The sequence below is a fragment of the Argiope bruennichi genome, chromosome 1, assembly GCF_947563725.1.
Source record: "Argiope bruennichi chromosome 1, qqArgBrue1.1, whole genome shotgun sequence".
NCBI lineage: Eukaryota > Metazoa > Arthropoda > Arachnida > Araneae > Araneidae > Argiope > Argiope bruennichi.
Genome location: NC_079151.1, coordinates 130711964 through 130728098, shown reverse-complemented (window position 1 = coordinate 130728098; position 16135 = coordinate 130711964). Strand labels below are relative to the sequence as shown.

Sequence of the window (16135 nt, the reverse complement as noted above, 5' to 3'; positions counted from 1 at the left end):
TTGCAAATAACTTGCACCATTATAAATAGGTTGATTGAGACACCAGGAGGAATTTGACATTTCAAATTCACAAAATTATGAAGAGAATTTGAAAATATTAAAGCATTTCCAAATTCTATAAACAGTTCACAAATTACATTAAATAAAAAAGTATTGCCATTACTTCGTTGTCTGTCAAAACATCAATTCAAATATTGCATCTTACAATACAAATTTTTATTTGAAAATTCATTATCACAAATCTAAACTTAAAAAAAAATGCACCATACTATCTGATAAAAACAAATTATGTGATGGAATTAAAAAGTTGGAATCAACATCTAGACAAAAAAAGAATAAAAGATATTAAAATGCAGATAAAATTATCTTCATTATTTAAAATAAACATCCACACCATTTTTTATCACAATAAAATATTTTTGAATAATCTGAAATTACATCATCTTTAAAACTGCATTTCACCAACATATTTTGAAAGAAAAACAGAATTCAGATTACTCAGAAAGCTATAATCATTCGTCAACAGAAATATATGATTTTGCTTTGTGTTGAAAAATATTATCTCTTAATTCACAGAAATGGAATAATTTGTGGCATCATAAAAAACAAGCTGGTTAGAGCATCAAACCTACAAAGGCTGTTGCGAAGATATGGTTTATAAACATGAAGAACATAAAAAAAAATGAATCATGATTTACTGTTCTTTTCTTCACAAAATGGTTTGATGCAAAATATAACCTTTCTTCTTTTTTATCATATCAAAAAATGAAAGTTACTACGAAAATTATTCTGTAGCTTCCAAGTTATCAATTAAATAAAAAGATGAAATTTCTTGAAGAGGAGATTCATGATAACTATTCTTTTAACAATACAAAATAACAAGAATAGCTTATGAAAAAGATTTTTCACGGTAACTATCCTTTTAACAATGTATTCAAATAACATTTACAACCAGGAAAAACAGCTTTAACATTTACTAAGCAAAGAATAGCAGACATGAGCCTTATTTTGCCTTGTCTGACCTTGGAACATAAAGCAAATTCTCAGTCTCAAAGAGCCTCTGGCAATTTCTTCTTCCTCCAGCTTTCCAAAATGGTCGAATCATATCATTTGGAATATATTTCCGTTCTGAAATGAACACCATTCGAATATAAATATTGAGAAATATTGCTTGTAACTGTTACATAGCTGTAACGGCTACAGTTACGAGTGGCAGCTAGACCAAAATGGCAGTTCTGGTATGAAGAACTTTCGCCAATCACGAGTTTGTTTTTCCAGAAAAATGAGCCCTAATCAAACCCAACCATTTTCAGGTGCAGCGCTGATACGAGGTCTGGAAGTTCTGTTGTTCTTGCTGAGGGAAAGGTGGTTGGAATTGCCTGAAGGCGACGTCACAATACAAGATGGATGCGAGCGGGAAGAGGAACGAATATTGCATATTCGAAAGTCTGTTTGGCCAGGTAATATGGTGGATAGAAAGTTCTTTGCATTTCTTCGTGTCAGTAGGCGTATGGTCAGTACCTACGAAAACAAATGAAGACAGTATTGAATCATTTGTCCAGTCCAGTAAATATCATGCTGATAAATTGTCTGGTTGAATTTTTTTTAAAATTATGCTCCAATTAGTGATAGCGATATTGCCATTTTTCCAAATTGAATGTTTTTCATGTCGTTTTGTATGTATCGATAAAATTTTAACATTATTAAAAAAATTCTTCGAAATTTCTTTTTTTAGAAATTATTGATAAAATTAAAACCTTATCAAATTCTTATATATTCAAAATCAAATATGAATTAAATAAGTCTTATACGAATCACAATTCATTTGGAATAAAATTGTTGAAATAGAAGAATAAGACATATATTACCATTTTTCTCATATTTTAATCTTTGATACTTAAAAAAATGCTTCGAAAATACAAATGTAAGAGCAATGCTTGAAAACGTACTCTAACAATTAAAACAAATTTAATAGACAACCAATTATACAATACATTACACTTACAATTACACAACAACCATTCCACATTTAGCCAATACTTAAATTTACAACTTAATACAATTAATTCTCTAGTCGGTAGGTTTACATGCTCATAGCCTTGCTGCTAGCATCTTACTGCCGTACTTTGGATTGGTGAGGAGGTTGACGCTCGGTTAGCGCACTGGCATTATTAAACAGTTTTACAGTTCGAGGGGGTTGGCACTTGATTGATGCGGTGGCATTATTAGAGAGTGTGACACAAATGCATTTATCTTTCAAACTTCCACGCACCAGTGATTTCTTTCATAATAAAGCATTATAATGATATTCTTTAATAGTAATTTCTATTTGTTGGAACAAATAACATAAACTTACAAGAGGTAATATTTTTTTATGATCAAATTCTATAGCAAACACAGTTGTGCAAATTGAAGATTGCATTCAAAATCTAACTAGAAAATTCTTCAATGAAATCAAGAGTCATTTCTTATCCAATCATCAACTATCAAATATTTTTTGCCCGCAAATAAAGTAGACATGCAGACTCGTTGCCACTATCAAATGTTCCTTTCCCTTTAAATTACATTAATATAAGATAATCTCAGATGAATTCTTTAGTTTTAATTCTTTTACTACTATGTCAAAATTAATCAAACCTTTTCAAACTCTCTTTTAAACTTTATTCCAACTGGCTTCTGTATCCAGATTTAAAATTCTCTTTATCTAAAGTTCTGAGTTTTCGTCTTTTCAATGTCCCATTTTATATTCAAATTGTGGGAAAGTGCGTCAAGATAATAGCACTTAAACGATTATATAAGTTGTGAAAAGCGATGTACAGGTTTGCTATATGTCCGTATATATGGATGTGCCACCGCATTTCACAACTCCGTCCCATATTACTATTTGCTCTCTTTTTTAATAAGTATCGATATTGGCAATACTGAGATTCTATTCAGCCAGTTTATATATATAAAAGACTATTTAGAGAAAAATAATGCCAACTAAAACTGCGACAGCAATTATGAAGTTGAATATGAAAGAGAAATGGCTGAAAGTTTACGCAGATATAAAGTATATGGATCAGAAGTCCTAGCGAACAAAGTTTTTCGAATACTTATTTGCCTTTCCAGTCCACAAAGCTAATGCATATAGAATGTTTTCTTTAATGTCAATTCAATAGTCGGAAGAAAGAAAAAGGTTGCCAATAAAGAAAAAGAAATCAATTTTTATTTGTCATTATAATTTTAAAATGATTTACATCCGATTTTATATTTATATGACAGAAAAAAATGATATTATTACGAAATTAAAATCAAGTTACAATATGAATTCTCTAAAATTAATCAACTTTGTATCTTTTTATTATTATTCTGAATGCTCATTTTATTAGACTGCTTAAATTTCATTAATTTTTTTAAAGATCAGATTAAGATAAAACTCTACTTTCCACTTTTTTTATGTTTTATTTATGTAGTTCTTAAATGTCCAATATCAATGCTTTGCAGCTATGGATCAGAATCTGTTAGTCAGAAACTACAGTCTTCTGTTAATCAGAAATTCTTATTTAGATTCTTGTCAATTCTCTTCACCTTTCAATAGTAAATGTGACATCAGTTCTGAAATTTCAAAGATTCGAATTGTTTCACTTTGCCTTGAGAATCAAATTATGGAAGTTTTAAATTGGATGAGTTTGGTTTCAAATTATAAACTGTTCAAAACATGAATTGTTCCATAAGCGATTATGATTTCGAAAAATTAACTATAAAAAAAAGTATTACGCAAAGTAAAATTTATAAAGTGACCTACCATATTTTATGCACTTGCACCAAGGCAAAAATATTCTAATTATCTTACGAGTGAAATTTATTATAACCTCATTATTATAACCTCATTTATTATTTATTATAACCTCGTTATTATAACCTCATTTATTATAACCTTTAGGAATAAAATAAAATTGTCCTCAAGAAGCAATGCCAAATGGTGTGATTAGAAACTTTCTTATTTACCACAATAATCGCAGATCCAAAGAAAAGCAAAAGCATGCTCCACCACTTTTCTGCAATCCACTTTTTCAAGAGGGCTATGCCTTCAGGCGACATCAATAAATTGCGCAAAGTTGCTAAAGGTCCCGATGGATCAATCTGTAAAAGAAATACTCAGTTAAAAAATTATTTAAATTAACTTCAGCTTATTCAATTAAAAAACTAGAATTCCAACCCTTTGCTGTTGTTGTTTTTTTCAATTTTTAATTCGAAAGGTTCTTAATAGATTCATTTATTTTTAAATTACATTCATATTCTTCATCGATAGTAATTGCATTTTTTCAAGCAATTTGACAAATTAATAAGTTTATATGTACTTCTAAAAAGAATGCGAATTATTATTTGTCCATGTGATGAGCATAAAATGCCCTGCGACTATTTAAAGTTTCGAATTTAAGGTGCATTGTTCATAGCATTAAGAACATTCTTTCGTTAAGTAAAAAAAAAAAAAAAATTATTATTTTTCCTCACATTTTTAGGCTATATAATGCTGAGTTTACACTCGACCAGTTATAAAACGACCAACAGGCAGCACATGCGTACAAAGGGACTGAAAAATGCTGTTCGGTCGATGGCAAGTAATTGTCCCGACGGACAACAGCATGCCGCTGTATTTTATTTTTCTCTTACTGCACATGCGTTTGCAGAATTTGGCGGGTTTTTTGGCATGAAAAAATTAATCATTTATGAGAGACTGATTCCGATATTTTTTGTTCTTTGTTCTTTCTGATGCGAAGTTGTGTTTATTTTTTATTTCATTTTATTTGCCATTTCTTTTCTATAGTTTTCCAAATTTAGATATGTTGACGTTTCTTTCATTTTACCATGTTTCTTTGTGTAAATATTCATCATTTTAATACGATACGCAATGTAAAAAAAATATTCAGTGATGCCAAAACGGCAATTTATAGCCAAACATGGAATGTCTGAATCTATCTTATGAAATTGTAACAAACATAAATCAGTCAATTTCTGCGCATGCGCTGCCTATGAGCCGTCTTATAACTCGCCGAGTGTAAATCCGGCATAATTCTAGTTCGTATACAAAAATTCAATTTCTTTTTATAAAGTTTTTTTATTAGTTTTAAAACACTTGTATTATTTATTTACTAGACTACTCTGAAAACGATTCATCGGTATTCTTTATATTATGTCTATTCTAATTATTTTTTTCAGAATTTATTATAAATAAAGTTAAAATTCAATTAAATTTTATAATGATTTTTGTCGTTTTTCAGTTTGTTAACAAATATATGAGCGTGTTAATATCATTAGAGTTAGGCCTAAAAGAACACGTACATAATGACCTAGAAAATTTCTTTTTGAATTTCGCTTAAATTAACTCAGAACTATTTAGAAACTTTAAAAACATTGCAACACGGCACGTATTTTGCTGTTTTTGCATTAAAAAAGTGAAAAAGCTGAGGGTTTTTTTTTTTTTTTTTTTGTCTAAAAGCTTGCGCAAAATGTAAACAAGAGTCAGATGCTAACGACAGACAAATCTAAACAAAATAATGCGGATGTTTATTTAGATGACGCACGACTATAACACCTCATAAATCAATTCGTTTGAAGTTATGTCGTAATCAACATATACAACGACACTATTTTAAAAATAAAATTTGTTATAGAATAAAAACGCTTCACTGAGAATATTTCAGATCATATTTGTTTCGAATGCTATTATGAAAAATCTTCTGTTGCAAAACAAGTTTTGGAAACAGCACCAATCACACTAAAAAAAAGTAATTAAATCTACGAAGTAAGTTTTCGTTAAAATTAAGGCACAATTTAAGATATTATGCTGTAAGTGCCATTTTATCGTTTTTTGTCAAAAAAAAATTTCTTATTATTCAAATATTTTTTATCCGATAATTATAGAGTTTTAACAATGATATTATCAGTTAGAACTTTTGCAAAATTAGAAAAGTAGAAGTCATATACATGTTGAAGATCAACAAAGACTAAGATAATTTTTATTTTTTAAGATGTAACAAATACAAGTCATTTCTAACACTTTTCGAACGCAACGCTGCTCATATTCTGGACAATAACTAACAAATCTATCATTTTAACGTCAACAGTCTAACAAATTTATGTAAAATAAATACTTTTTTAAAAAAATCGGATGATGCTGATGTAAATATATAATTAACAACAAATATATCATTTTAAATGAATAATAAATCTACACGATCAGTGACGGAAAAATATTCCTACATGAAGAATTTAATTATTAATCAAAAATAAAATTGTTACTAGGAGTCTGATTTCTTAAAGAAATGAAATAATGGAAAATTAAAACATAGACTTCTATAATTTTGCCTACTATCCCTTCAGCACACATGCAGCCATTTTTTAAAAAACATTAGCACACGTGCAGAGTCATTTTGATCCCAAATTGTCAAGCATTTAATCCTTATCTTATTGACTATTTGTACAAAAATAAAATATGGTCAGTATATATAAATATTTTTTCATGTAAATGTGTTTTATTTAATAAGAAAAACCAAATTGGACTTAGCCATTTTTTTCCATATTTTTTTCTGTATTAATTTCTTTTCTTTCCATTCCATTCATGTAAAACGTATTATTTTTAATGTAAGTGGATTTTTTTTCTGTATAAAAATATTGAAAGAATAAGCAAATCTATGCTTTGCATTTGAAATTTTTAAGAAAAGAAGCTTAGACATACAACTTTTGTATTTCACTTTTATTTTCCTATTGAAAAAAGACTTTTATCATTCCGCATTCAGAATAAAACGAATTTTTAATATAAGACATTTTATTCATATTGTTACGAATATGAATGTAAATGTAAAATAAATATTACATTATGAATGTAAAATAAATATTACATTCATAATTCAAGACATTTTATTCATATTGTTAAAAATCTGTAATGTTGCTTCCCAGCATAGTTGGTTCCACCATCGGAAAGAATGTTTTACAGTCATCTGTATTGGACGGAGTCCGGGGTCGTGTCGGAGGTTCCAGAGCTTGGTGACAAACTTGGCGACCATTTGGCGACTTTGACGCCAAAATAGATTATACCCAAAACATCGAGAATTTTCCCGATCTGTCCGGTAGGAACGGAGATGCGCCTCGAACGTTCCTGATTGGCTTTGACGCCAAAATAGATTATACCCAAAACATCGAGAATTTTCCCGATCTGTCCAGTAGGAACGGAGATGCGCCTCGAACGTTCCTGATTGGTTGAGAGGCGTCTAGCCCCGCCTACTGAGACCTATAAAAGGAAGCGGCCGCAGCTGCTAGGGCAGAGACACCAAAGACCATAGAAAGTCCCTGGCATTCATGTAAAGCCAAGTCACTTTACCTCAACTTCTCGCCACTACAGGAGATAGCTTCTGTGTGAAGCGGGCTCTCCTTTAACCACCACCATTCTGCTAGGGCAGAGTAGTCGGAATCGGCAGAAAGAACTGGCTTTCCAGAGAATAGCGGAGCAGCGACGGAGTCAAGTGAGTGCTGAATTAAGTTGTGCTCTACGGTCTGCATTAGAATCTGTTGTGTGCTGTCGTCTGCACGTCTCGGCTGAAGATAATTGTGTGCTGTATATAGTTGTCGTCTTTGTGTTGTCCTGTGTGTCTTCGTGTAAATAAACGTCGTTGTTTCATTTTCTACTGCCACCTGCTGATTGAGTGTTCTCCACACCATATAACTCCCACTATCCAAACGAACCCCGGAAATTTAGTAACAATATTATAAGGGAATGCATTTTATATAAAGATTTGATACTTTTTTCATGAGCAAAGAAAGACTTTCAGATTTTCTACAGTATTCAGAATCTACATTTTATTCCAATTCTGCATCCATGTTTACTTTTCTACGTTTCATCAACATCTGACGAATCTGAGATATTATCATTTTCATTATAGGATATTTTAAGGAGAAGCGAATCAGTTTATCTCGGAGTAACACTGGATTGGCACTTGACTTTCAAAAGGAATTAAAAACCATTAAAATGAGCCAAAGCTAAACGCTACTCCATACTTAATCCCAAATCCAAGCTTTCGCAAAAGAATAAGCTTCTCTTTTACAATACTACACCCCGGCCTGTCATTTCTTATGCATCATCCATCCAGACGATTGCCGCCAAGACTCTGTTCTGCAATGTCTCTTTTGAACCAAGGACTTCCATACCGTGATGTTGGGAAGGTCTTCACTAACATATCCATTTTACCTGACAAAACACATGGGATCTGCAGATCCAGAATAAACTTATTCTATTAACCCTCCAAGCGGCAACCCCGGAAAAAGACGGAATCTTTTCTCCCTTCAAAACGGCGGACCCGTCTATAGACGGAAACCAAAACTCCCTTAAAACTGTCACTGCCCGTATTTTTACGGGTTCCAGTTTTTCCCTACCCCCAATCTCAAGCTGTGAGATAATGAGAAGGGAATGTGAGATAAGGAAAAGTGAATCGTTCTCAGTGGACGATATGATTGATGTCTTCCTGCTCGTGCCCTTTTAAGCATTTTAAAATCTCGCTTACGTTCTGAGGCGTTCGTTACTTTTGAGATTTTGATAATAATTACGTATCCAAAATGAAATTTAAATAACGAGAATAAAATTGAAAGTATGAAAATATATACCTGGAATGAATACATACATAAACGTATTATTATTAATAATTTGTAACATAACATTTTAAAGCTTTCTAGCATAAGAAAATAGTTAATGTAAAAAATAAATAAAAAATATATAATTAAAATTTGACAAGTTTCTTTTTTATAGCGTGCTTTCATTTAAGGATTTTAGAATTGACATTGCTTATGCAACTTATTTTTGGAAATAAGACACTAAACTTATTTACAGAATTTACTTAACGAACGAAACTTTTTAACTTTTAATGAATTATTTTTTTTAGTGTTCATTAATAATTGTATTTCAAAACGGGGAGATATATAGAACCTATATATTAAAGTGCGATTTTTCGGAAAGATTAGTATTCGTTACATTAAATCCTTATTTTTATAACGTAATAAACTATATATGAAAATTGAATATTTGTTTCATTCTTTAAACCTTATAGAATTTCACACTCTTTGACGAATTCGAACAAAAATGTAAGCATTGTAGAGATATAAGTTTCATTGTTTTTATATTTTTCCTCTGGTTTTTAATAATATTTTCAAAGTTAATATAAGCGCAGTTTTTAAAGGTTCTATTTTTTGTATCGAAATATTAATCTTATTTCACTGTACAATCTTATATATACATCGCACGATTCTGTTTATATGAAACTGGTTTATATTGACATTTTTACTCTTAATGCTGAGTAATTTAATCCACGAATTTTAATCCACTTGAAAGTGAGTGAATGTGTGAGTTAAATGTGAGAATAAATAATTTTAAGATTGTTGCTATTATTTTAACTCCTTGATCTAATTTTATCTCATATGTTAGCATTTAAAAAACTTTTAATGCGTACAACTGGCATTTAGATTATTTTCTTCTCCTGTTTGGTCAGTTCGAGTTCACTGGATGTGATTTTTAACAAACAAGACGGGATATGATCTTTGTTTATTTTATTTTTGATCACGAGAGTAAAAAAAATTCGGAAACTCCCACTTCCATGTAATTTGAAATTCTTTATTCTTAATAACCTTTAGCCTCACATTTTCATTTTTTAAAAACAGAACTAGTTTGAACAAGGGTGTCAGACATGAAGGTCGCTTGCGAATATTTCTATTAAAGTAGCGAATCTCTAATTATAATGAATATGAATGTTCGTATTGGCGATCTCCAGATCAAACTGTTTGACTTAGAGCGAACACACTTCGCCATTAAATAATTAGAAAACTGTAAATGTTCACCTCGAGATGAAATTTTCAAAATTTTAATTAAAATTTCTGTTAATTAAAAATTATTTAAAATTTTACCATTTATCAGCGATAAAATACGAAATTATTCTAATTTATACAGTGTGTCATTTATACATTTGAATGTGTCACCAAGAAAATTCATTCTTTGAGGTAAAATTAAGATCTTGAACTTTTAGTGTCTTATTTATTGAGATGCTAATTATGGAGCATTCTCTTCAGCCACATGGTTTATTTGTATTTCAGTAAAGAAATTTTTACCCATTTGCTTTTGGCTTAGATCTTTTTAACCTTTTAACTAAATCATCATCAATGGGTAAAAAGCCGGAATGAAATATAAGGATAACAATGAAAACGTTTAGTTTCAATTCAAAAATAAAATGTATTTTTAAAATATTTTTAATTTAATTAAAAGTGAGGGAAAAAATTTGAGTTCACAATTAATGTACAAATTATTTTTCTACTGTGATATTTTCGAATGAACTTTAAAATTTTAATAATTTTTATTAACCCTTTAAAGGGCCTTTTTTTCCTAGTCATGTTGGAGTAAAATGTTTTTAAATTAAGATTGGCCTAGGAAAAGTAATTCATTCAACTTATTAGATCAGTTTAATCTGATTTATTAATTAATTTTTCCAATTAATAACTAAGAAATAAATCAAGACACTTCATTTTATTTGAGATAAACAATTGAAACCTCTAACCTACAATTGAAACCTTACTGAAAAATTCGTAAGAATTTATGCCAACTTACATAACTTTATTCGAAAATTGTTGAATTTGGTGATGAGCATACTTCCCTTGTCCCTTGAAAGGGTTAATTAAAGTTTTAAAGAAATGATTCCCACTGTCCAATGTATGTAGATGCAGATTTTGGTAATTCTATTTCAAATTGTCTGGTCTGAAAAGTACCAATACAACCAGACAAGTAATGACACACACACTTGTCCATCTTTATTATTAACTTAGACGAATGTTTGTGCGTGGCGTCTATTAGATCTTCTATATATATCTTAGTGGAATATGCATCTTAGAAAATGAAAACGTGTAAAATGGGTTTTTTTTGTTTGTTTGTTTTTTCTGAAAATTTTTAAAAATTATGAATTAAAAATAAAATGAGATTTTGAAGTTTATTCCATCATAACTTTCAAAATTATTACAGAATAAGAAGGAATTTTTGGAAATTTTTATTGAATAAGAGATCATTCAAAGTCATTTCAAAAATTAAAAGGAAATATTCAGTATATACATAAAACTTTATTGCTGAATGATTCTATTCCCTGTATTTAGAAATTTAAGAAGCCTGATTGGTTTCAACAAAAAAGGTTTTGCATTAATTGAAGTTTATTCACTCCCGTTTTAAATTAAGGAATTACTGTCAAGGAACTGACAGAAAATTAAAAAAAATCTGCAATACAGAATGGTACAATGAGTCTGCAATAGTATGAATTATATGACTATCAAAATTTGAAATTTCAAGATGTTTTGCTAAGGAAAACATTTAATTAAAAATTTTATATTGGTTAGTAACCTCGACGTAACACATCTGCTGATCACCAAAAGCAATAAATAATGTAAAAGTAATAAGTAAAAAAGATCAATGCAACTGTATTTGCAAAGCTTTTAAATTCAGATTTTTCTTTTTAATGATTCGTTTACCCCACGGTTTGCCGTTATCCGATTGCAAAATAGTAAGAGCTTTGATTCTAACCTGAAAAACTTAAAACTGAGATTTTTCAAAAATTGTAATTTATTTTAAAACAGTACTTAATATTCTGTAGGAACTTGATTTGCAGGTATTCAAAAAATTCCAGTTGCAAATGGTTAATTATGAGTCTAAATAATCTGTATTATTTGAGTCATTTTTCCAGGCCAAATTTGTATCATGAATATTACAAAGAAATATTTTGACAATTATTTTTATTTGTTACAGTCATAAGGCGCATCGACCAGTTATTTCAGCATTACTGAATAACTGGCCAATTAAATATTGTACAGTATATTTAATTATAAAATTTTAATCATGCAGATAAATACTGAAAATCGATATATTTGAAAGTGAAACATTGCATGAAATTCCCTAATTACACAATTATTTTTTTGAATACTGAAGAAACAAAGTTATAACGTAGTGTTACTTATCACAATTAATGTTTTAAACACGCATTTTAAAATATTAAAATAAATTGGCAATGCGCTGAAAGGGTTTTTAAAAAAAATTCAATCACTTGCAGGTAATGTCGAGAAATAATTTCACAGTACTACGGAATAAAATAATTTGCGAAACATATTGCAATGAAAAAATATTAGACGAGGACTTTCATTTTATAAAAACAAGACTAGTATCAAAATAAACATGATAATAACTTATTCCTAACATAAATTTTATGTATTGTTTTATAAAATAATCGAAAAACCTCTAAAAAAACCAATCACATTTTCAATCGATGTTATTGTCAATCTCTTCCTAAGCACTGAAAGAAAAATGCTCTTAGAAATCGAAAGACTACGATAAGAAACACCTGCTACTCACAGCATGAAATTTGCCAATCACTTCCCGCCTGCAGCGCTGAACTGACCGCAAAAGGGGAAAGCAATCCTTTTGACCAAACCGCGACATTTTTAAGGTTGAACCTGTTATTCCGGCGTGCCGCTTTCGGTAAGGATAGCAATCTGAAAGCCGCCGCCAGGAGGGTTAAACCAACTACTAGGCTGTGGCCTAATCACCCTATACATGAGGTTAATGTCAAACTGACTCGTCTCCGTGTAGGGCATACTCGCTACACGCATAAACAGATGTTTGGCGAGACGGCACCAAAGTGCCCTTTATGTCATGTGGATTTTAACATAAATCACATATTAATCGAATGTCCATCTTTTAATTCCTCTCGTTCATACTTTTTTAAGTAATCGCCATTGACTTTGGAAGACCTGGTATGTGAGAAATACCAACCAAATATTTTCAAATTTTTAAAAACCATGGCTTTTATACTTATATCTAGTACTTTTTAATTTCTATTCACATTTAACAATTTTACCTGGATTAATTGTTTCGCTTTTATAGCTTCAGTATTTTGCTTAAATACATTTAACATTGTATATTCTTCAAATATATTTTTAGCATTTTAATGTTGATATCTTCTGCTTTTACATTTTAACATCTGTTTTTATAGTCTGCTCTATGGTTTCACTATTTGCTTGGCGCAGCATGTCCAAACATGGCGCCAGAAAAAACCAAACCAAAAATAAAAACAACAACAGCTGCCAAGACCCATATAACAGTATTAGAAAGACTTCAAAATGCTACGGATAAGCAAATCAGCAACATGCCGTGGTTTATGAGGAACAACGATGCACAAAAAGATCTGAATGTCGCAACCTTTCAAAACTTTCATAAGAAAGTCTCAAAATGCTTCTTTGAAAAAATCGACAATTGCGATAAAATTGCATTAAAAAAATTGAAGTGTACGATCCTGGACTTCCAAAGAATCTTAAGCGACCTTTCCATCTCCTACATGTCAAGGACATCACCTTAGCTTTGCCATCGACTAAACTCTGGACCGATTTTGCCGTAATTTATTAATGTAAAATCTTCTTCTTCATTTTTTCTCTCATGTGTTATTATTAATTGTTATTTTTTCAAGTAAATTCTCAACATTTCTTGCACAATCACTTACTAAGTAATCTCCTTGCCATGCCATTACTCAATTCACCTGTCATGCCCGGAAGTTAAGAATCTTGAGTGCAAGGGCTCCGTGACACTCCTCTCAAATCGGCAAATTTCATCGTAGGAATATTTGCGTTGCGAGAATCTTCGCTGGTCATGTTCGTACGCTGTCATAGTCATAATATTAAAAGAATCTGAAGCGCTAGCATATGCAGAGGTCAATTTGACCCCCAACCCTCTGGTAAAAATGAGCTGCATTGTTTAATTAATTTCTGTTGTTTTATTCTTTTTCTTCTAGCCCCTTCCTCCAATGAAGATATAAGAAGTAAGAGGTGTAAACTTCTATAAATCCCAACAATTTCTAAACAAAAGAGAAAACATGGGACCCAAAAAGATCCCGTGCGTATGCTTAAGGGGTTAGCTCATAAAACGGCTGACTCTTGCGCCACTAAATCCCACTATCCATCCATCCATAAAACGGCTGATTTCACAATGAAAAATTCATTTTTTATTGTTTTCATGTTTAACAAGGGTTCTCTTATTCGAATTCCAAGATAAAAAAATTTTAAGAAAACATTTTTTTGAAAATTTTAAATTTTCATCAACATTTTGTAAATTTTCATATATTGGACGTATAGATAGTCAGTTTTGAGGGTGAGAAATTGTTGTCAGGTTTTGACGCAGAAGAAGATTTTTCCCTTATTCAGATATATTCGTACAATCATATATCCACATTTATAGACTACTAATTGGTATACGGCGCGTTGCGGTCGCAGAAGAAATAATTTTGGAAATGTCGTCTGAAATTTGAAATAGCTGAATTGTTTAATTCGTAATGATAGAAAGAATTATATTTATTTTCTTGTCGACAGTGAATACATTCATTGAAATTGAACGATAGGTAAAGCAGAAATATAAATAATACTTATTCAATTTTTTAAATTTTATTATTCAAATATACTTTAGGGTAGACAATAATATTTTTTTTTCAGTTTTCAGCAAAAACAGATAAATTTCTTGGCTGTCTAACTCGTGAGCATCCAACATTTAACTGGCCATGTAAAAAACATGGGTTTTCTAAGCTCAATCTGTACACTTGAAGTGATTGATCTAGCGCCTTGTTGATGGTAATCGAGAATGCATGTCGAATGGAGAACTACAGTCGTTTGAAACCAAAAGGCATGTCAGTGGGAATAATGGGAATGCGCGGAATGAGCACATTTGATTTTCCGTTAAGAATAGTTGCCACGATTCAGCCACATGTTGGTCTTCTGATTCCGATGAGCGTGATCGGGTAGCAATAAACGTTGATAAGAATCGAATTTTTGTATTGTGGTCTTGTTACTCGGCTGCGAACCTCAAGGTCCCAGGTTCTATCCTCGCTCATTCCAATCCACCAGACCTATAACGTTCGCGCAAGTGCAAGCAATAAGTTGGCAAACTTTTATCGCAATCGGATGAATGGTAGGGTAGCGCATAAAATACGAGCAAATAAAAATTCATTTTTATATATTAGATATACAGTATAAAATATATTCAGCAAGCAGTTTGTATACCTCTCTACATGACTGATGGACATCACAGTAGCCATTGTAATTATCACATGGTGCCCCTGGTTTCGCATACAGATCTGGGACATCGTAGGGTGGGAGGTTCCATTCAAAGGAAGATCTGCAGAAAGGAATTAAAATTATATGGGATTCTAGGCATTAAAAAGACCGAAAAAGAAAATTATAAGAATTTTTTATTGTTCAGAACTCTGTCGATAGGCTTGAATTCAATGATAAACTAAATAAAGCCTAGTTTTATTCAGTTTCAATATAGATTTGAGCATATCTGTCTACATGATATAATATCCATAGAATCGAAACACTGAACTGCAGTTCTTTAATAGGTAGATTTGTCAATTTTACATTTGAAACATACATTTTATTAATAAGAAGATGCGTTTTAATTTTCAGCTTTAGGTGTCTAGATAGCATTAATTTGAAACAAAATAAGCTTTAGCTAAATAGTCAAGAAAGAAATAGATACTAAAACAGCTATGGATAAAAACGGTTTTGCACTTTTTCCACAAATTATCAGCTTATAATCACAACAAAATCTTATTTTGATGAAATGCATGTTACAGTATCTTTCAAATAATAAATTACTTAAAACAGTATTAACTAAAGTTCAATTGTTTTTTCAACATTTTCCAAGATTTAAGATCAAAAAGGAAAAATTTTAAATAAATGTATACAGCATCTCAATTGGATTTTACGATAAGCCAAAATCTGTATTTGCAATAACAGTTTAATGAGTGTTGATTAGAGTTCTCTAACCTAGAGTTGTTGATTAAAGAATGCATTATAAATTATATTGCATTTTTAAATGTGTTAGTGTGTGTGTTTTATTTTACTTTCATGTGAATCCCATTTCCATCTAAAGTGAATATGATGGTGCATCAATAATTAAATGTAACAAATTTAACTAACAATTCAATTTTCATCGCAACGACAACCTTGAATGTTGTCTATTATTCGAAAAATATTTTTGAAACTTTTGACGAACATAAGATGATTAATTGCTCGGCCTAAGCATATTGCTGCCAATGTG

General features: G+C 30.6%; 1 protein-coding gene across 1 annotated transcript in view; it reads right to left on the bottom strand.

Annotated features, from left to right (window-relative positions):
- Window positions 1-333: 333 nt before the first annotated feature.
- Window positions 334-16135, bottom strand: part of LOC129975525 (disintegrin and metalloproteinase domain-containing protein 10-like) — a 145365-nt gene continuing 129563 nt past the window's right edge. The window contains exons 12-14 of the mRNA XM_056088615.1: window positions 15094-15208; window positions 3991-4125; window positions 334-1521 (exon numbers count right to left, since the gene is read on the bottom strand). Coding sequence (XP_055944590.1) covers window positions 1294-1521; window positions 3991-4125; window positions 15094-15208 — 478 coding nt within the window. The 3' untranslated portion in view covers window positions 334-1293. The remainder of the gene's footprint in view (window positions 1522-3990; window positions 4126-15093; window positions 15209-16135) is intronic.